General features: G+C 43.2%; 1 protein-coding gene across 6 annotated transcripts in view; it reads right to left on the bottom strand.

Annotated features, from left to right (window-relative positions):
• Nucleotides 1–21,137, bottom strand: part of CAPRIN2 (caprin family member 2) — a 108,502-nt gene continuing 87,365 nt past the window's right edge. For 5 of the 6 annotated variants that reach the window (XM_085871045.1, XM_085871041.1, XM_085871046.1 and 2 more), the window contains 5 exons: nucleotides 12,882–13,077; nucleotides 12,335–12,523; nucleotides 12,119–12,222; nucleotides 1,140–1,206; nucleotides 1–994 (listed from right to left, as the gene is read on the bottom strand). In XM_085871045.1, coding sequence (XP_085727171.1) covers nucleotides 423–994; nucleotides 1,140–1,206; nucleotides 12,119–12,222; nucleotides 12,335–12,523; nucleotides 12,882–13,077 — 1,128 coding nt within the window. In that variant the 3' untranslated portion in view covers nucleotides 1–422. The remainder of the gene's footprint in view (nucleotides 995–1,139; nucleotides 1,207–12,118; nucleotides 12,223–12,334; nucleotides 12,524–12,881; nucleotides 13,078–21,137) is intronic. The other variant, XM_085871042.1, reaches the window with a different exon arrangement.

A 21,137-nucleotide genomic window follows, 5' to 3' on the forward strand; every position in this document is an offset into this window, starting at 1 on the left:
TGCTTCAATAGTTTTAATATATATTTTTTTTCCAGCTGCACAATTAGGCACCAGTCGGATTTGCAAGGCAAATTGTAGTGCAAATAATGCAAAACACCTGCATCAGGTTCAAGGTTAAATGGAGTCCACTGGACAACACAATGCATGGGATGAAGTCAGCAAAAACAAAATGAAGGCTTTCAAGTGCAAATTTGAAACGCTTTTGAAGGCAAACAAAACATTTTAAAGCACAAATATTTGGGCTCGTGAAATGAGAAGTGCGAAAAGGCCCAAAAAAAGCAAGATGGCTTGCAATTTTTACAAGAAAAGTAAATGTTTACAACACAAGAGACTCGAATGACAACAACAAAACCAATAGCTCTACGCACATCCAATACTCAAAATGAGAGTTCACACCAATAATAAGGCAGTGTATGGCCGAGTCAGTCCAAGTAGATTAGGTAACCTGAGAAGGTAGAGTACTTCCAGCTGCTGCCATAGATGGTGCCACGGTGGAGACGGAGCCACACTTGATCCCCTTGCAAGAGATGAATCAGAACATGGTTGCTCGCGGTCTCGTGGTCCGGTGCACCGTCGTTGGCATAAGCAGAAACCAGAATTTCGTTGTTTTTCATTAGATTCACATACAAGGGGACATTGACGGCAAGTTTGAGGATGTGGAAGAAGAAGATGTATGTGCCATTAATGGGACAGTGAAAACGACCGCTCATCACGTCGAAACATTCTCCAAGAACGGTGGTGAGCGTATCAAAGGAGATTGGTTGATCAAGGATCCCAGGAAAAAAGTTGTACGTGCGCGAAGCAGAAAACGCAACACGTACTTGCTGAGGCATCTGGCATATTCCCACGGGAAGTATTGCAGGGCCACCTTGCCCTCCCATTGCCGTTGACAGGTCGACTGGTGTGATGCTTCGAGAGTCCCCTTGTCCAGAGTCGGCGCTGTTGAACGTCTCGTCTCGCTCTGGACTGGCCTGCTGTGACGAGTCACTCCAACCTAACGAAGAAGAAGAAGAAAATTTTAAAGTTAAAAATCAAAGCCATGAAAATTGCCGATACTTCTGCCTTCCAAAATTTATGTTTTCTGCAAGCGTACTTTCAAACTTTCCAAATACACGACAGCAAAAACTGAAGAAACTGACCTCTCACTCCACTACGCATTCCCAAGTAAGCATTCCTGATGTAGTTCTGCTGATGAAAGTTCTCGGGCTGCAAAAAAGAAGAAAACAAAAACAAGAGATTGCTCACAATTGAGAACCCAAACCGTCCCCCTTACCCCCCCTCAAAAAAGAAAGAAAGAAAGAAATTTTAACTTTTCTGATGTCAAATTATCAATTGAACAGAAGATTATCGTTTCAGATCATTACGTCATCTGATAACTTGTACAGATTTAAGCAAAATGCTGAGAACTATTGTACACGTCAAAATGGTTTGAGATGCATGATATTTTTTCACATCAAAAAAAAATGCTCATGCAAACTACATTTCTGGCTTTACCCTTTGAATCCTGGCGGCCGTTTTACCGGCCGCCATTCAAGCTTCCATATACCCGAGCGGCTGGATTTTTCTCCAGGGAGGCCAGGGTGGGGGAGCCGAAAGTCCAAGGAGCTCAGGGATCAAAGGGTTAAATTCAAAAATCTACTTGCAGTCGAAAATGGTCAATGCTGAACTTGATCTTCCTGCTAACTTGGCAATGGATGATTCGTCACATTTTAAATGTGCAAATTATTATTTTTTGTTAACCCCATTAGCCTTCCCTTTCCACCAACAATGAAGCCAAGTCTGCGGGCCGATCACTTTACCATCGCAGATCAGTTGGTGGTCTGCCTTCTTCAGGGTCATTTCTGGTCTTGCTCCCTCCGTTTTTGCTCACCTCCACTTCCCCACACCCCCCCCACCTGTGGAACCTACTTACACATTTCTCTTCAATCTCATTCCCATCCCCCCAGATCTTCAAGACAGCTGTTCACCACCATCTCAGATCACTACCACCCCCATCCAAAACAATGATATTTTATACCCGTTAAACCGCTCCACTCTCTAACCTCATCCACCTCCTGCATTCTCTCCCCCCCACCAACCTACCCCTCATCCCTTGTTGTCCATATCTTTTTATTTTTCTCCCTCGGCCCAGCTGTTGGTGTGGTGTGAGGGTTGTGTGTGGGGTGTGCGAGGTGAGAGGCATGAGAAAGAGGCAACAGTAGCCTGTAAGGATGGGTTAGGTTAGGGAAAAAAAAAAAGAAAAAAAAGCAGGGGGAGGTTGTTGGGGAGTGGGAGAAGGGATGGGGGATGGCATGGAATGGAAGTGCAAAGTGTACTCAAAGCTTTGTAGGGATGAGCAGATTTGAACTTTAAAGTACTTTCACAAATGGGAAATAAAAAGTGGAAAAGAAAAGGTTGCAGCATGTCACAAGTTTGCATTTTTGGAGTTTAACCAGGAAGGGGGGGGGTGCTTGAACACCCTGGAGTTGCTGGAAAGTTTGAGAAGACAGATTGCAGAGGAGAGAGTTAAATTTTAAAAAGTTTTTTTTTGTTTTTTTTTAAAGCAACCTTGGATGTTACCAAGAGACCTTGTGTTTGGCCTAATTGTGCAAGATTTTGCAAACTTCACATTCCACAGAATGCAGAAGGATGTGATGATGGGATGCCACCAGCCCAGAGTGGAGAGCAGTACTCCATTGAGCCATAGCCAAAAGCCTTGTTGACAGATTTGTTCCGATTTTCCAAGACGTTGATCGATATAGAATGCCAGGATTGCGGTTGTTGGCCCATGAGATGTCATGGCTAATGGTGAGGGCGAGACATTCAAAAGACAACCTCTTTCAGTAGCAGACCATGGAAGTGGGTGGGTTTGTTTGGTGATCCTTTTGGAGCAACAGGATTTAAAATAAATAAATAAATAAATAAATAAATAAATACTTTCCAGAATTGTTAGACATGTTCCATTTATCAGACCAGCATCCAATCAATTCCACATCAGTAGAGTGCAATGCAGCTGCTGCATATGACTGTCAGTGGGATGGGGGTACCAAATGATGTCACATCCCAACATGGGCTCTATTTGCAAAGAAAACAAAAATTATAAAAGAGCACCAGAGTTTATAGACGAGGACCAAAACGAGGCACAAACATTGTTGGGGGTACTCCAGCCTTGAGTGCAGAGCAGAGCGCAGAGGGAGAAAGAGCAGAGAGCAACCTTGATATCAACATGTTGACTGCATAAATGGAGGAAGTCAAACAGCCATTCATGAACACATGGCCTTTTATTCCACAGTTAGCAAGCAGTCCAATGCCAGAGGTGTCAAGGGAGCTGGTCCTGTTTTCTTGTTTGAGATTTAAAGCTTCCAACTGTTGATACACTGGGCAACAAACAAACAAACAAAAAAATAAATAAATAAATCAACTACCAAGGGAAAATGCAGGTTTGTTGGCGAAATCTGGGCTGCTGATTTCAAATCTGGAGTCAGAATTTTGTCACGTCAGGTTTTCAAAATATGTATATGTATTAATGATACCCAGCATGCTGTAAGAGATACTTTATAATTGCAGATTGCCACAATGTACATCTAATATCAGTGCTTCGTAATTACTTTCACATCATATTTAGACAATGATTGATCTCCGTGGGTATGTGTAGTATACAAACCAAGAATGGAAAAAAGTTGCAGAAAAATAAGTTAATAAAACATGGTAATGTTAGGAATGGTGTAAACTTGATTGGGAAATCTGCCCCATTGTGAGCGATTCAGAAACAACACTTCAAGCTTGCACTCTTCCTTTCAATGTAGTCATTGTAGGCACTATTCAGACGTGTTCAGAAGTGATCAGAAGTTTGTGACACTTGCTCTTGTGCTTGTGTGTAGAATTTGTTACCTGTTGTAGGAACTCGCAGTGATCACCCATCATGTTTGGGTTGAACCGGTCTTGATACCTAGTTTCCATGACTGAAATGTCTTGGTGGAACCTTTCGCCATGCTCATCGTTTATCTCACCCAGATTAGGTGGGAAGAAATTAAGATAAGAATGCAAGAAGTGCATTTTAAGAGACATCCTGCAGCCCCATTCACCGATAAGCCTTTAGCATGTTGTACGCCAATTCCGCATACTGTTCAGCTCTGTGGTTCCCAAGAAAGTTCTGCACAACGAACACAAGTGTTTCCCATGCTGCAAACTCAAGTGGGTTCAGTTTATTTTTGAACTCTGGATCAGTTCAGTTCTCAGATCTGGGACCCAACGAAAATTGACTGCTTTGAGTTTAGAGTCAGTTTTTTTTCTGCGCCAAACTTCTCTCTGAGATATTGGAAGCCGTTACCGTCGTGATCCAATGCCTTTAGAAAGTTAAGGGCTCAGGTTAGTAAAAATTGTAATGTCACGTGTAAATTTTTTTACTTAATTCATCGCTTTGTCAGTTTTCATCAATTTTAAATAATTTAAAGTGCATTCTCAAGCTCTTTTGATAAATAATATTCTACAACAGTTGTATTGTGACAATTGAAACCAAAAACACACAAAAAATAATAATTTATGATCACTCAAAAATAACCAACCAAGGCAAGCCACTGTAGTTAGACCATATGCGCAACTCAAAATCCTGACATGCCAAGAAAATTCTGACTTCACATTCAGAATCAGCATACTCGATTTAGTCTCGAACAAATGTTTCCTACCCAGTAGCAAAATCTTTGTTGTCCAGTGAATAGGAGCAGCATGCACAGAGTTGAGTGACCAAAATCCAAACTGACAATTGCAGATCAGGCTGTTTAAAGAGAGATTACATCAGCAGCAATGATTATAATCCAGAACTTTACTTGCAATTGGAAGCAAGCTCATGGCCTGTAATTCATGGGATCCATTTTTGCTCTGTACCTGTGAATTGGGGTGTTTTTTGTTTTTTTTTAATGTGCGGTCGAAGTGTGTGGAGGAACTATAACAGAATGGACATAAAACCAAAAGGTATGGCAGAAAAGGGCTGGGGGGGGGGGGAACACAAAGAGCAAGGTTGAGGGACAAAATGTTTGCTGACTTTCAGGCAGATGTGAGATGGCAAAAGGCAAGGTCAGACTGAAGAGAACAAATGAATAACAGCAGCAGAGTAGGTTTAAGAACATGGGTACTGATGCCACCTGGGCCCATTAACAAAGCGAAGCAGGGTCGAGCTGGAGTGAAGTCTCTACCTTCTCGGGTGAAGACAATGCCCAGTACATTGTGGGTACTATGTGGAGATAAGATTGGGACAGATTGGGTGCAAGTCATTTGGAGGCAGACAGAGCTGAGACATTCCACCACGTTTTGAGCAGTCTGCGTGAGGCAGGGGATGGAAGCTTCGCTACTTTTATGCAGAAAGGTCGAATGTCTCAAACATCTTTGAGCATCACAGTCCAGTCTCACAAAAAAAAAAAAAAAAAAATTAAACTTTTAAAAATTCCTCCTGTTCTCTTTCCAGGATTTCTTTGATTTGTGAATTACAAAGGATTTCGATAAAAGCAGTCACATCCAGAATTTCTCACCACCACACCCCCACCCCAAATTCATATCCCATCATCCTTTCCTTTGACAATCCACATTATCTGTACAACAGCTGCCAATTCTAAAGTTTCTGGTTAACACCAATCAGAACGAGCAGCACAGAAAGCCTGCTACAAATGAGAGCCGTCTTCCCATAACAGCGCAATCAACTGCAACCACATTTTCAGATATCCACCTCAATGACTGAACAACCACATCAAAAATGAATCCCCCACTTTTTTTTTTTTTAATCCAAATGGCATTGCAGCGCCACAAGTTAATATCAGATTCATACATTCATAGCAATAAAATTTGTTCATCCAGTTCTCCACCTATGGGCTGTTTAGTACCTCGAAACAGCCATTCTCATCAAGAGACGGGGAACAGGAAACAGGAAAAGGCAACTTTTTCCTCCTCCACAGCCTATGCCACTATTCACCAACCCAAGTCAACCAATACCAAGTACACATACTGGAATAAGCCAAAAAAAAATCTCAATCTCCCCTCACTCAAGGACACATTAAACAAAATTAAAAATAATAATCATAGTAATTACTGCCCCCAAACACTTGTGGAAATTCTTTCGAAGAAATTGCATTCCAAATCAAACCAGGACTTCGTGACAAAGCGAACCTGTACTTTTTCCTGTCATGGAAAATGCCATAAGGTTGGAAAGAAAAGGGAGAAATGGTCATCTTTCATGACACCATACAAGGGTGAATATCCGACGGTATTGGACGCCAAAAGATGTTCACTAGAATCGAGTGAGATGGGAATTGGAGAACTAGAATTTCGATTGAAATCAGCAACTACAGATCTAGTGCAAAATATTCCAAGGCACTTGGGCAGCCCTTGGGAAGATGAGTGCTTGGCCAAATGAGCAACTCTAATGCTGAAAGCTCGAAAAAGTACAACAAACAACCTTTAGGAATGCTCGAAATGTGATGAGAAAAAAGTCAAGTCAAGTCATCACATCACTCGGAGAGCGATGAAAGCTGGTGTTAGAACCCACATGTTAGAACACACAGCATACTCTTTAAAGAATTTTGGAACTTCAAAAAATTGAGCAGTTTCAATTGTAGCACAAGAGGAAATTAAGGCAAGGTGAGTCGAGAGTTGTTTACCGACGTGCGCACAAAGTGGCCAACTCTCCAAAACAGCTAAAAAAAAAAAAAACACAAAATCTTTGACCTGGTTCAGTCAAAAGTTGTGCTTCACTGTTCAAACCGAGAGGGTCACCACTTGAGGGAAACTTACATCGGTCAATAAAAGGTAGAGCCACTGTGCTGTGGACATTGCCGGAGGAAGGTGATGAGTCCCATGCTATAACGGTAGAGATAAAGAAAATACAAGTTGACACAGACTTGAAGTGGCAATACCTTTTCATGGATGGAATTTTGATACCAATCCCAGGTACCCCTGGGAGGTATTAAAAGTCACTGTGAACTGGCACGTGTTGCCAAAAAGACGAAAAAAGAGAAAAGGAAAAAAAAAAAGAAGGACTTGCCTCTCCTTTGACAAAAAGAGGAAAAGGCGGCACACAGATTACAAGTGAGCCGGTTGTAAATTACAAACTATGCATGTTGGTAAAAAAAAAAACCCATATCTGAAATCCTTAGAAATAAAAAATTTTCCTACAAAGAAGCACAAAAACGGAATTTGTCTGCATGACTAACTTAACGGAGAATGCAAATCCGATGACATCAGTAAACTAACCTTATGTTCCTTCAATACTGCCAACTTTAGGCAGATTATAAACATCCTGTGCAATGGGAATCTCGTACGGTTCACTTGGTGAAAAACAAAACAAAAATTCTCAAATCCCACCCTCAACCACACCAACCTGACCCCTCAACCAACAAATGTATACAAGATACCTGCAAACAAAATGCAACCAAGGTGCTGTGTGTGTATCTGTGTTCTCACATCCTTATCACTTCGCCAACGGAAGAACATGGTATATTTATAGCCAGTTATTTAAATCGCTCAGTGTATCAAGTGTGTGAACACGTCATGAACCATGCTGGTTTCCACACCTGCAGGTGTTCATGAGAATGGTGATTATACTGGAGTGGTCAAAGGTTACCCATATCAATTTGTGCATTCTTTCTTTTTCCTCAAAGGGACATGCACTTCACGCATGAAAAATGAACATTTGTTCAATAGTTACAAAATTAAAATTTCAGCACAGAATGCTTTTCTGTGCATGTTTGTGAGCTTGAGTTGGGAGAACAAAATGATGCAAGATTCGGTGACAACGGCGCGACATCGCCAAACATGCACGGACTCCAGAGCCCAATTGTGTTCTCGCTGGATTCGACCAGAAGCAAAAGTTCAGTTGACGTTCAGCTGGAAATCTGGACAAGAACTTAAACAGATGAATCATTGGCACAAGGAAGGTAGGCTCATGGTGAGAGGTTGGTCAAAACCAAAGGGGATGAGCGCCCTCTACCTCTTCAGCTGTCTGTCTTCGAAATATTTTCTCTTCCTTGATACAACCTTGATACAACTGCCAATATGCCGAACTACCATGAAGTATACAGGTTAAAAAGGTGTTGCACGTCACAGCCGCCTGATAGCACAAGATCCTGAACCCAATGGCAATGCACTGAGAGACCGATCCATCAGTGGGTGTAAAATTCCAGGCCAGTTTTACTGCCATTGTCATGCATGGATGGATGGTGGCCCACACAACTACAATACCTCTGGTTACTTTCCTGAAGCTAGTGCCACAACAATGGTTGATAGTTCATCTGGGCTCGAGGTTTCCCAAAGGTTCTTTACAGAATCTGGAGATCAATAGGTTTCATCTTTTTTTTTTTTTGTCCCTCTTACTTTTTTACAGACCATAGACGATGTCCACAAAATACCATTGTCAACATACTCAAACAAACCAGCCACCATGGGGCGAACAGAAATTCAATGTTTGTAAATCCAACGTTCGAGGGTTCACAGGTAGTTTTATAACTGCTACACAATCCTTCATTTAGCAGAATCCACCTGACACATCAACACTTAGTGTCATCTCACCTGCATCCTACCATATTGTCAGATTTCTCTGCAATGCTTTGTTTATATTACACATGGACTCGACTCTCCACCAGCCAAATAAATAAATGCAGACATTGGGAGCATGCGCCACAGCGAGGTCACTGCGTCCACTTTCCACCGGTACTCCAAGGGCTTCAGTCTTGCCATCCCCTGGGTAGATAACTGACCCATCCCCATCTCTTCGGGATAGGACATTCTAGGCACCCACCCAAAGGGACCGCCTCAGGTCAACCCGAGGAGACCACCGTCTGGTGGACGACACCTCAGCACCACTCCGACACACTGCAGTGTGTTTTGTGGTAGCCAGTGCAAATCCTGCTACCAACCTCCCAAGAAAGGTAACCAACAGCAGGACAACATCCACAGACAGTTCGCACCAGATATGGAAGGCAATTGGCTCAGAAGGAACTCCTCCACCTTTTGCAGGTCTTGAATTTAATCCTGCTGGCTGTCCACCATGTCCATACACCCTCCACATCAGAGGACCCAGCTTGGTCACCGAACCATCCAAATGGTTGATGTAAATTATTAAAAAAGAAAAAATATTTTTTTTAAGAAAAAAAAAAAACAAACAAAAAAAAGCCAAACAATGGTTCCTCAACTCATCCCTGCAGTGCCCCACTACTGATTACCCTTGCTCATTCACAGCCACTTTGCTTCCTACCAGAAGTCAGTTTCCAATCCAGTTACATGACCAGCCACTCAAGCCCCTCACTGAAGCTTCCAAACTCCTGTGGGGTAACGTAGCAAATGTCTTCTGAAAGTCTAGATATACGACAGTGAACTTTCCTCATCCAACCATTCAGAAACTGGTTCACAAAACTCAAGTTAGTAAAACATGACCTCCCTTTAATTCGTTTGAATTTTTAAATGGTTCCACATTCAATCCCCAATGTTGACATCTTCCCTACAAATGAAGTTAAACAGCTCTGTGGGTCCCCAATTCCTCTGGATTCTTCCTCAACAGTGTTACGTCTGAAATTCTCCAATCCTCCGGTATCTGTCCTGACTCCAACTGTTAAATACAGTGGGGAGAACAAGAATTTGATACACTGCCGATTTTCCCACTTACAAAGCACGTAGAGGTCTGTAATTTTTATCATAGGTACACTTCAACTGTGAAAGACGGAATCTAAAACAAAAATCCTGAAAATCACATTGTATGATTTTTAAATAATTAATTTGCATTTTATTGCATGAAATAAGTATTTGATACATCAGAAAAACAGAACTTAATATTTGGTACAGAAACCTTTGTTTGCAATTACAGAGATCAGACGTTTCCTGTAGTTCTTAACCAGGTTTGCAGACTGCAGCAGGGATTTTGACCCACTCCTCCATACAGATCTTCTCCAGATCCTTCAGGTTTCGGGGCTGTCGCTGGGCAACACAGACTTTCAGCTCCCTCCAAAGATTTTCTATTGGTTTCAGGTCTGGAGACTGGCAGGGCCACTCCAGGACCTTGAGATGCTTTTCGGAGCCACTCCTTAGTTGCCCTGGCTGTGTTTCGGGTCGTTGTCATGCTGGAAGACCCAGCCACGCCCCATCTTCAATGCTCTTGTTGAGGGAAGGAGGTTGTTGGCCAAGATCTCACGATACATGGCCCCATCCATCCTCCCTCAATACGGTGCAGTCGTCCTGTCCCCTTTGCAGAAAAGCATCCCCAAAGAATGATGTTTCCACCTCCATGCTTCACGGTTGGGATGGTGTTCTTGGGGTTGTACTCATTCTTCTTCTTCCTCCTCCAAACACGGTGAGTGGAGTTTAAACAAAAAAGCTCTATTTTGGTCTCATCAGACCACATGACCTTCTCCCATTCCTCCTCTGGATCATCCAGATGGTCATTGGCAAACTTCAGATGGGCCTGGACATGCGCTGGCTTGAGCAGAGGGACCTTGCGTGCGCTGCAGGATTTTAATCCATGACGGCGTAGTGTGTTACTTTTGGTTTTCTTTGATACTGTGGTCCCAGATCTCTTCAGGTCATTGACCAGGTCCTGCCGTGTAGTTCTGGGCTGATCCCTCACCTTTCTCATGATCATTGAGGCTCCACGAGGTGAGATCTTGCATGGAGCCCCAGACCGAGGGAGATTGACTGTTATCTTGAACTTCTTCCATTTTCTAATAATTGCGCCAACAGTTGTTGCCTTCTCACCAAGCTGCTTGCCAATTGTCCTGTAGCCCATCCCAGCCTTGTGAAAGTCTACAATTTTGTCCCTGATGTCCTTAGGCAGCTCTCTGGTCTTGCCCATTGTGGAGAGGTTGGAGTCTGATTGATTGAGTGTAGACAGCTGTCTTTTCTGCAGATAATGAGTTCAAACAGGTGCAGTTAATACAGGTAATGAGTGGAGAATGGGAGGACTTCTTAAAGACAAAACTAATAGGTCTGTGAGAGCCGGAATTCTTACTGGTTGGTCGGTGATGAAATACTTATTTCATGCAATAAAATGCAAATTAATTATTTAAAAATCATACAATGTGATTTTCAGGATTTTTGTTTTAGATTCCGTCTTTCACAGTTGAAGTGTACCTATGATAAAAATTACAGACCTCTACGTGCTTTGTAAGTGGGAAAAACCTGCAAAGTCAGCAGTGTATCAAATACTTGTTCTCCCCATGGTATATCAGCCAACACTGTATTCCACCACCTAACTCAATACTCATGGATGCATATTGTTCTGCCCTGGAGCTTTATCTTGTCTTTGCTTTCAATGGTTTCGTTACTGGCACTGACCAAAAACTCCTCCAAAACCCATTCCTCACCTCCCGGTAACACACCTGACTATTTTCAAATTTTATAAATGTTGAAGCAAAATAACTTGAATAAGCCTTCCATAAAGCCTGGTGTTTGCTTCGCAGTTAAGGTGGCTGGCTTGGGAACTAAGAGTCCGAGAAAAAAGCCTAGTCGACCCTTGAATTAACACCCGGTGGGGTTTACTCAGCCTGTCATCCTTCCAAGGTCGGTGAAGTGAGTACCAGTGTACTGGGGTAATACCCATTCAGGGTAACCTGTGTTGGAGAGGTGACCCATCTGGGACTGTACTCCTTGCTAATGAAACTGCCTTGGCAGCCCAATGCACCTTTGCAGTGTGAAAGGAATGGTATTTTTCTAAGCCTGCCATCTTACTTTCATCACGAACCAGTCTCCCTGTGGTATCGATGGTCTTGCTATCCCTCAATATATTTTAGCTTGCCAAGTTAGTTTCTTAACTAGCCTCTGTTTACTCTCCCACTGACCCAAATCTGACTATTACAATCAGGTTTTGAACCCAATATGCTCTGCACCATACCTGCCCATTCTCCAACCCCATGGTACATTTATACCTCCAGCAGAGGAAGCAAAAGCAACACCAACTTTTATTTGGAAGATTTCTTTTCAAGTTAAACAAAATAAGTGAAATTACAAATCTGGAGAGAATCTGGTCAACCTTTGATTTGAATAGATACATTGCAAAGATTATTCAAAACAAGCAAAAGCCAAATTGGTAAAATTTTTCCACATTATATTTTGGATTATCTGGAAGCATGAGAACTTCTGCATTGGAACAAAATAGGGTGATATTTACCCTCTGCAGTGTCATGCCAGACATGTCATGGATGGGGATGCCTGGCTGCATGTAGATCGCATTCTGCACTGGCTGGTAGAATGGATGGTAGTTCTCAATAGCTGCTATAAAAAGAAAAAAAAAAGAAAAAAAGAAAAAAAAAAAAGGAAAATCAAAATGTTAAAATCCATACAAGTCCACAAACTTAAACAAGGACTCATCGTAAACCCAACATACTGCGATATATATTTGCAGGTCGATAGCTTTCAACCGGAAACCTGGGACCACGGCCCCTCACTCCTCGGGTAAAATGGAAGCCTTGCGTTGGAACCACATTGGCAGGCTGAACAGCAACAGCTGCTGGAATCAACTGGGACACCGTATGTTGTGCCATCCAGTTTGAAGGTTGATCCACCTTACCTGTGGCTGTGGACCAGAAACACACAAAAGGGTCAGGAAATATGTACAGTCACATTCACAGCAAATGATTAATGTCTAAGTTAGCAGTGCACAGATTATTGCCCAATTCAACGAGGGATGAGTCGTTTGCTCAACCATCAAAAGAGGACTGACCTGTTTCGTATTACCATCCAAGTACAAAGCTCACAAGGCTGGGATTTCAACTTTAAAAATTCCATGTTATCTTGATCATCTACTCATGTCTGTCATTCCAATGTAATACATCAAGCTCTTTCATGAGCCTCAGGATCACTGCAGAAAGACAGAATAAAAAGCAAAACCTACTCCAATCTGTACATGTGTACAAATAACGAAGCTAACTCACCACCCACTTGGTCTGCACTACTGAAGCTTTGGTCAACACCACCCAATCTCAAAGAATGGGAGAAAAGTGATGAGGTAGATACTTGTGCAGTATTGGTAGCAGTTGCAGTAGCAGTAGCAGTAGTCGTCGTAGTAGAAGCAGCAGAGAAATTAGATTGTGGCGTGTCTTCATACTCCAAAGGGAGAAAGCTCAAAATCTAGAGGAAAATATAAAGGCAGATATCCGGATAATTTTTTTTCCCCTCACCATCCCTCAATTCCCCCCGAAGTATACCCTCTGTTTCATGTCTTAAAATGTAATAAATGAATAAAAGAATAAAAATAACACCCCCCCTACAACCCCAAATATTGTTTCCCCACCTGCACACTCCAACCTTTATGATACCTCGACCCAATCTCATCTTTCTCCTCTCCCCATCTCTCCCTTAACGCCATTCCTGCTCTCATCTTCCCCACTCACCCTTCCCTCTCAAATCAGCCATCTCCTCCCTCTTCAGAGCAAATTTTTATCTTACCCCTCCAAACTCCCCCTGACCCTACTCCCTCAATTCTCTGCCCCCCCCAACCCCCACATCCACAAAACTGCCTCCTTCTGCTATCCTCTCTCTTACAACTCATTCCCCCATTTCCAATCTCCGACGTCCCTTTGCCCTCTCATTATTCCGCACTGCGGCTCATCCATTCACCACTGAGCCCTTTGTCCTCCCCATCCGACCCTCTCTCCTAGCTCTTCTGCAATCTCCGACACACAGTCAACAACTCTCCCTACTTCCACCTCTCCTCCCTCGTCCTACCCTCCCCCTTTCTTCAGTGGGGGCTTCAACATCTGGGGCCTTCACTTCAGATCAGAGCCATTTCCCGAGACATATCACGTACTATCGATATGGTCTGGCATCCACGCCCTGCTCAGAAAACTCTTCCCAGTGTCCAAGGCAATCTCCACTCATGGCTCGCAGACCCTCTCCTGTCGCAGTGAACTTGTGGCCCTTAATGGAATTCTCAGACTCTTCCTGTCCATGCTGGAGTTCAAGGCCCAATGCTTTTTCTGGTTTTCATCAATGATCTGACTCTGGAAAATCCTTAGATGGTATGGCAGAGGGTGCAATCATCAGCAGTCATCCCTCAGATCGGTAGGTGGCAGCCTCTTCAGTCTGCAGATCTGGATAAAATCACAAGCTGGGTCCAACACTTAGAAAACGTCTTTTTAAATCCTGACAAATCTATCACTCTCACCATGTCTCTTTGAAAATACATTGGGGGGGGGGGGGTTGGGTTTCCAGATGGTCCTTTCTCAACAATCCTCTTGAAGAAGTCCTTTCATTCAAGCTTGTGGGTCTCACGATCTGCTATGATCTCTCCAGGAAAGCCACATTTACAAACGGGCCTCCAAAGCCAGTCACCGACGAGGCACCCTACATTGTGCAAAGTCCTTCCTTGGCACACCTGAGCTTCTAACTATTTACAAAGCTTTCGTCCACAGTCTGATGGAGTACTGCTCTCCCCTCTGGGCTGGTGCTCCCGCCTCAAACCTTTCTCGGCTTCACACTGTGGGAACCAAGGCATTTAGGATCATTGATATCTCCCATGGTGAGGCTGAGTCTTTGGGTCTCACACTCTCTGCAGGCAGATCGGTGGTCTTTGTCTACAGTCTCCTTTCTGGCCTCCCCCACCCCCCTTCCCTGTGCTATCTGCCCCCCCCCTATTTTTGCAGGGCACTTAAGGTCTGCCAGCAACCTCCTTCTGGTGAAACTGAAGGTGAGCAGTGATTCTTGATTTTGGCACTGTTCCAGAAGCAGGAAAAAAAAAAAAAAAAAAAAAAAAAGAGGAATGAAACTCCCACACTCCCTTCGATCCCATTCTTCCCTCCAGGTATTCAAAACAGCTGTTCACCACCACCTCTTAACTTCCCCCATCCAAAGCCATAATATTTTCAACCCCCGTTATAGACGAGACGGAAAAATCTAAAAAGTCTCTTTTTAAGACTCCTATCGGCATTTTGAGGTAAAAGTTGGTAGCATGAGTTTATAACGTATTTGAGGTATGAGGAGTCCGAAGAAATACGTTACCAGCATGAAAAATGCGAATCAAGATGGAGGCTATTTCGATCGGATCGTGATTTGGATTTCTGAGATATCTGATGTCATATCATTGTTCGTTGCTATGCATGTAAATGCAAAATCGTATCGAAGTAGTTATGAATATCTGGTAATCATCCTATGCCTCTCCACCCATATTTGATCACTATAAAAAAAAAAAAAATTTTCTTGAACCTAAGAGTATGGTTTTTTTTGTATGTTGACTTCCCGGGCAAAGAAACCGATGTACGGTATATATTTCTAAAGTTATATATTCAAGGAATACAATGAGCCTGGTGTTGGCGCAGTGGTTAGGGCAGCGGCTTGGGATCCAAAAGGTCCTGAGTTCAAGCCCCGTTGGGCCACTGAATTAATACACCAGGGGGTTGACTCAGCCTGTCATCCTTCCGAGGTTGGCAAAATGAGTACCAGTATACTGGGCCGGTGTATGCCCTGGTTAAAATAGGTGTACCATATCCCTGTGTCATAAGAGGCGACCAGGGTTGCGTCAGGAAGGGCATCCGGCGTAAAAACATGTGCCAAATCACTATGCGGATCATACGGATGATCCGCTGTGGCGACCCCGAACGGGAGGAAGAGGAAGAGGAAGAGGAAGAGGAAGAGGAAGAGGAAGAGGAAGAGGAAGAGGAAGAGGAAGAGGAAGAGGAAGAGGAAGAGGAAGAGGAAGAGGAAGAGGAAGAGGAAGAGGAAGAGGAAGAGGAAGAGGAAGAGGAAGAGGAAGAGGAAGAGGAAGAGGAAGAGGAAGAGGAAGAGGAAGAGGAAGAGGAAGAGGAAGAGGAAGAGGAAGAGGAAGAGGAAGAGGAAGAGGAAGAGGAAGAGGAAGAGGAAGAGGAAGAGGAAGAGGAAGAGGAAGAGGAAGAGGAAGAGGAAGAGGAAGAGGAAGAGGAAGAGGAAGAGGAAGAAGAAGAAGAAGAAGAAGAAATTCAAGGAATACAATGATTGGATGAAATTTATTCAGCAACATATTGTTCATTTTCAGATGTGATTTTCAGGCATTGTTCATGCACTGTTCCAGTCCATCAGTGCAACTGCATGCACCCATACAGGTCAAGGTTGCTTTTCTACATTTGCATCTGCTTGTTCTGCATCCTGTCTTGCATCCACAGGATATCACCTCAATGCATGCTACTGGTACTGGAGTCAGACTCATGAGCTTCGGCCTTAGCCGGCCATCTTCTGTTTGCCATCCACAATCATCAGGAGCAGGTAAAACCAGCTTCAGAACATGAGCTCGATTCCAAACCAAGGATTGATAGTGAGCTCGTAGTATGTGGTAGTGCAGGGCATAGTTTGTCGGTGGGAGAGCTTCAGCTGGACGACCCTTCTTGAACAGAATGACTCTGGCACTGTTGGTACTCTCTACATCTGATAATCCATATATTCTGCACACGAAATTCACCGCGGTCTTCTCTCCTTCCAATGTAAGTGTAGGATGATTCATACCATTCAGAAGCCCGTGCCAGTTTTCAAATATTCTCCATCCTGATTTCTTGCTATGTCCTGCGAAGAATGACGTACAATCACATCCGGTTAGTGCATGGAAGGGGATGAGTGCATCCACCATACCTTTGCTCAAGTTTTGGTGAATCGTGTGTACGGGGATGAATTGTTGCTTTCTTGCGGTGCCAGATTTCATCTACAGAGAATGACAGTTAATCTTCTCATAATGAGCCAGCAACAGAACGAGGACATCAGTATCACGGGCTGACACCACGATACAATCGGCTTGACACTATTGCATGAACAATCATTCTGGTGTCGGCCTCTTCGTGGCAGGCCTTGAGATCAACATCCATTTCCAGGCTCGTGCTCTGAACATAATCATCTCTTGTGAAACCACCGGCAACAACAATGGTCTTGTCAGAAGGCATTTGCTCTTACAACTGAGTGGATAGAAATATTATCAAATTGGTCTTGTTGGCTGGTAGAGCTATGAAGCTCGACCAGCTGTTCAGCAGTGGAACCTCTCTCCCTTCAATGATCCTACGAACTGGTCTTGTATCTTTGGACAGTCTCTCTCCAGTACCTGTTTTGATGGATGAATGAAAGTATCTGTAGAAAACTATGTCGGTTCTGGAGTAGTGTCGTCCAGTTTGAAACACGGCCTCAACAAACACGTCTGATAGTTCTCCAAAGGTACTAACTCCATGTGGCTTTCCAATGGCATGAATGAGAGCGTTGCCATCAATGATTAGACAAGAGTGTCCTTCCTGTTCCAAGGTTGCTGGACATAATACACCAGTAATCAATATCTTCTGTAGGACAGCTTTTTCTCCTGACATCAGAGATCCATCCAGTTGAGCCAAAGATAAAGGCACGGGCATGAGTTCATGTTGCAAGATGTTGGGAAGATTCACATTTCTCCTTGCCTCGTACGCTGTTACCAAACGCTGAAGGATATTTCTGTCCACCTTAAGTGTCTTTGTTTTGTCCCTTGAAGCCTTGTCAATCTCATACAACTTGGCAAATGTCAAGGGTTTGTTTTTTGGCAGTGTGTCTCGCAATTTAGGTCCTGGAACGTTCCTCGTCCTAACAAGTCTCTTTTCAACGAAAGATAAGAGAAGATCAGTGCCATGTGATTTCGTGTTGAGCAGAGATTGTTGGATATCATCTGTAGCCAGGTCCTCGTTTGCTAAGCTTTGGAGAACTGTTGGTGATGAGTCAAGAGAAAAGAGATGGAATCTCTGTAACACTGCCAGAACTGCAGCCTCATCAGCATTGTCACGTTGGTTTCTGGAGTTGGTAGATTCACTGTGGATGAGTTGATCGTCAAAGCCAAGGTTGAACATACTCCTGGTATTCATAGCAATGTGGGCCCTCAAGTTGTACGACAACACCCAACAACTCAGAGCACATGAGGTTTTGGTTATTCCCACAATGCCACCACCCTTTTTACCAACAGCATTCATCCACTCTTGGCTCATGTCGGGGCTCACCTGATTAAACTTCTGAGCTGAACCTTTCATGACAAAGTTTCTTTGCTGAAATTCCTCCAACACCTCACCCGGGAGTTTATGCATTTCAGCAAGATAGACGGGACCCCACCGTGCATAATTTGTGTGGTCATAGCACATGAAGAATGGAAGCATACACTGGAAGGAGTACAGATGAAGATTCCAAAGGCCATCACGTCGAGCACGAGTGTACATCAGCAGTACAACTACCATCTCTATATCGTTCCACCAGTATGTGAAATTCACTGTCTGTGGCTCTACGAGGGATGAATTCAGCCATTGCGTCACAAAATCTGCCTGTTGCCAAAAGAGTGAAGAGTGCTTCGCCATGCTTGGTCCTTATTTCATTCCCCAGATCTCTGTCAGATTCCTTAAGGTGATCAAGTAATTGTGGGAGGAGGATCTGCCACATATCTTGAAATGAGAGTTTGTGTGCACGCATCCCCTTGGTGTAAGACTTGCCTTCCAGAACCTTTTCTGTTGATACAGGACCCAGAATGCCACTCTCAACCCAGACCTCTGACAAACCGGAAGCCTGCATATGTTGTCCTATAACTTTTAGAAAGTTCGAGGTATGCAACCCTCCCGATCATGGGACAAGGATGTACTTGTATTGTGGAGTCGCCCATTTTAATTCCATCAGTTTACAATACAGTGCCTGGTCTACGGTCAACACAACATGTTTCTGTCCAAGTGATGAAGATACATGAATAAATCTCTGAACAGTATTGAGTGTGTCCAGTTCATGGGCAGGTGCTTGTATTATTGGCATGTAACCTGTGGTGGTCACTTCATGAACATCAGAGTTGTTGGCTTGATTGAACACGCTCCAACCAGGTTTGGTAGCTTTGTCCTGCCTTTCAATGACAAAGATCATATCAGTTGCTCGTGCTCTGATAGCGGCATCACTTTTACCCTCGGTGACAGTTTACCAATCTTTCTGTACAGCTTCTTGGAATGTAACATCTGCATGTCCTTCAATGATGCTGACAGGAATCAACTCATCCATAGCTGTGGGGACATCAAGCTTGGTTTAATTGGATGGCTTGAGATTGCTTAACAGCAAGTCAGGAGCCGGCCCTCTCTGCCATGCTGCAGCTTGCGTCACATGAAAGGTTTTCTTCCCATCCAGTGTTGCATCGTTTATATCAATATTATCTGCTGTGAAATGTACAAACCTATCTCTCAGCAAGTTAGGCGGAATGACAGCACCAGTCTGAGTGTACTTAAGAGTGTACTTTCGGCAAGAGATGTGTCTAACTTCAAAACTGATTCATAACTATTGGTGTGTCCAGCACTGTGGAAAAGTTGAAGAAGTTTCTTTGATTTAGTTGCCTGATGCAGCGTGCTGCCGAGTCCAATATGTTTTGGTGTCCACTTCTTTCCGCCACTGACACCGAACACCGTATCTTGACCAACACCGAGCACCTTGATTCTTACTGGAATAACATCGGTGCTGTCTGGTTCGCTGTCCAGTGCCGAAGGACCTTCATACAGCAGTCTCAGGAACATATACAGTGAGTCAGGAACACAATCTGCATCCTTCTCGTCACCGATATCAAAACCTGTATGTCCTGGGTGCACCAAGATATCTCCATGGAGTTCCAATGCCACATGCACCAATGACATGAAAATATCACTCTCGGGTTTGAATACAGGTATTTTCAACAAGTCATCATCCGATTCCGCAACAGGCATTTCTGATAAAGGTACATGCTTGTACTTGGAAGGGAAAAGTAGACATCCGTCATTTGTCACTGTTCGATCTGGCAAAACGATGAAGTCGAACACATCTCCTGTACGGGCAATAAGACTTTCCTTGAAGGAAGATCGACGACTTACATATGATTGGGGGATGGTGACATCAGCTAATATGCAGTAATGATCCCAAACTGTAGATAGTTCTAAAACACATCCTTTGTCAGCGAAATGTTGCAACTCATTGCACAGCCATGCCATGGAAATATCAATGTCTTTGCTGCCTTTTTTAGCTTTAGCTACTGACTGAGAAACCACTGTAACAAGCCAAGTGATATTTGCCTTCAGCCGCTATGAGATCGCTCACGCCTGCAAGACGAACAGACAGGTTTCGATCAAATCCTGCAGCCTGCAGAATCTCCTGGCTCTTCTTAAACGTCATTACAGAAATGATCCTCTGTTTCTGTGAAGACGTTTGACAGAACAGATACCGATTCCAGTCCATCGGCGTGACAGATTTGCGACCTGGCATGGAACGTTTACCAGTATCCGCAGAAGTACTTGCTTCTGTTGAGCATCCTTGTCTTTGGAACTCATTCTGCAGTCTCTCGATTTTGCCCTTGTCGGTATATTGTGCATAACAGTTTCTGTGCCATACTAGTGAACTTGTAAATCCTGATGTGAAAGCATTCTCTATTCGATCGATTGCATCGTGGTATTTGTAGTCTCTAAGTTTTCTCCTGGTGGAGGTGACTAGTTCTCTGTGTTTCAAACCTTGATCACTGGAATCCCTAAGCTCATCCTTATTGTCTTTTTGACAGACAATACACAGGTTGTGTGACACACGGGATGGTCTCTTCAAGTTAATCAGTGGGTCCATCTTTGTTCTGAAACATGAAATAAAATATCATGTGTAGGTAAAAGAAATAGAATGAAAAAAAAGTCAACATCAACACTGTATAATTGGAAAGTTACCAGAACATTGAATATTCTTTCAGATTTTTTTTAAAGATCAAGTGATTAAATATAGATGGTCAGGTAGTAGATGACCACTATGTATTCTGAACTACTTCAAAACTACATTGTGCTCCCTTACATGGTAAGAAAAAAAATGGTATGACTTGAGATATAAAAGAAATCCAAAATGTTACCCGAACAAAACAGCGGACATTATGTTTTTCATTTTTTGCACAAACATAAATTTCAGCCTGGTAACATTTTTTTGGATTCAGCACATATCAATTAGGTTAAAAAGTCAAGTTACCAACTTTTACCTAAAAATGCCTATGGGGGTTCGAATTCCTGATTATCTGTCTAGTCCAGTGTTTCTCAACCGGGGTTCCCCGGAACCCTAGGGTTCTGCGAGAAACAGTAATAAATAGGCTAATGTATTTTTGAGTCTTTTTTGTATGATTTAATATTCGTAATTTTACTATACACGTACAGCATATTGTTGGAAACTCCTTGGTTATTATTATAGAGGCTTCAACCTCATATTATTTACAATTA

This window comes from Eptatretus burgeri, chromosome 2 (assembly GCF_056783735.1).
Source record: "Eptatretus burgeri isolate ZD-2024b chromosome 2, Ebu_testis_v1, whole genome shotgun sequence".
In the NCBI taxonomy this organism is placed as follows: domain Eukaryota; kingdom Metazoa; phylum Chordata; class Myxini; order Myxiniformes; family Myxinidae; genus Eptatretus; species Eptatretus burgeri.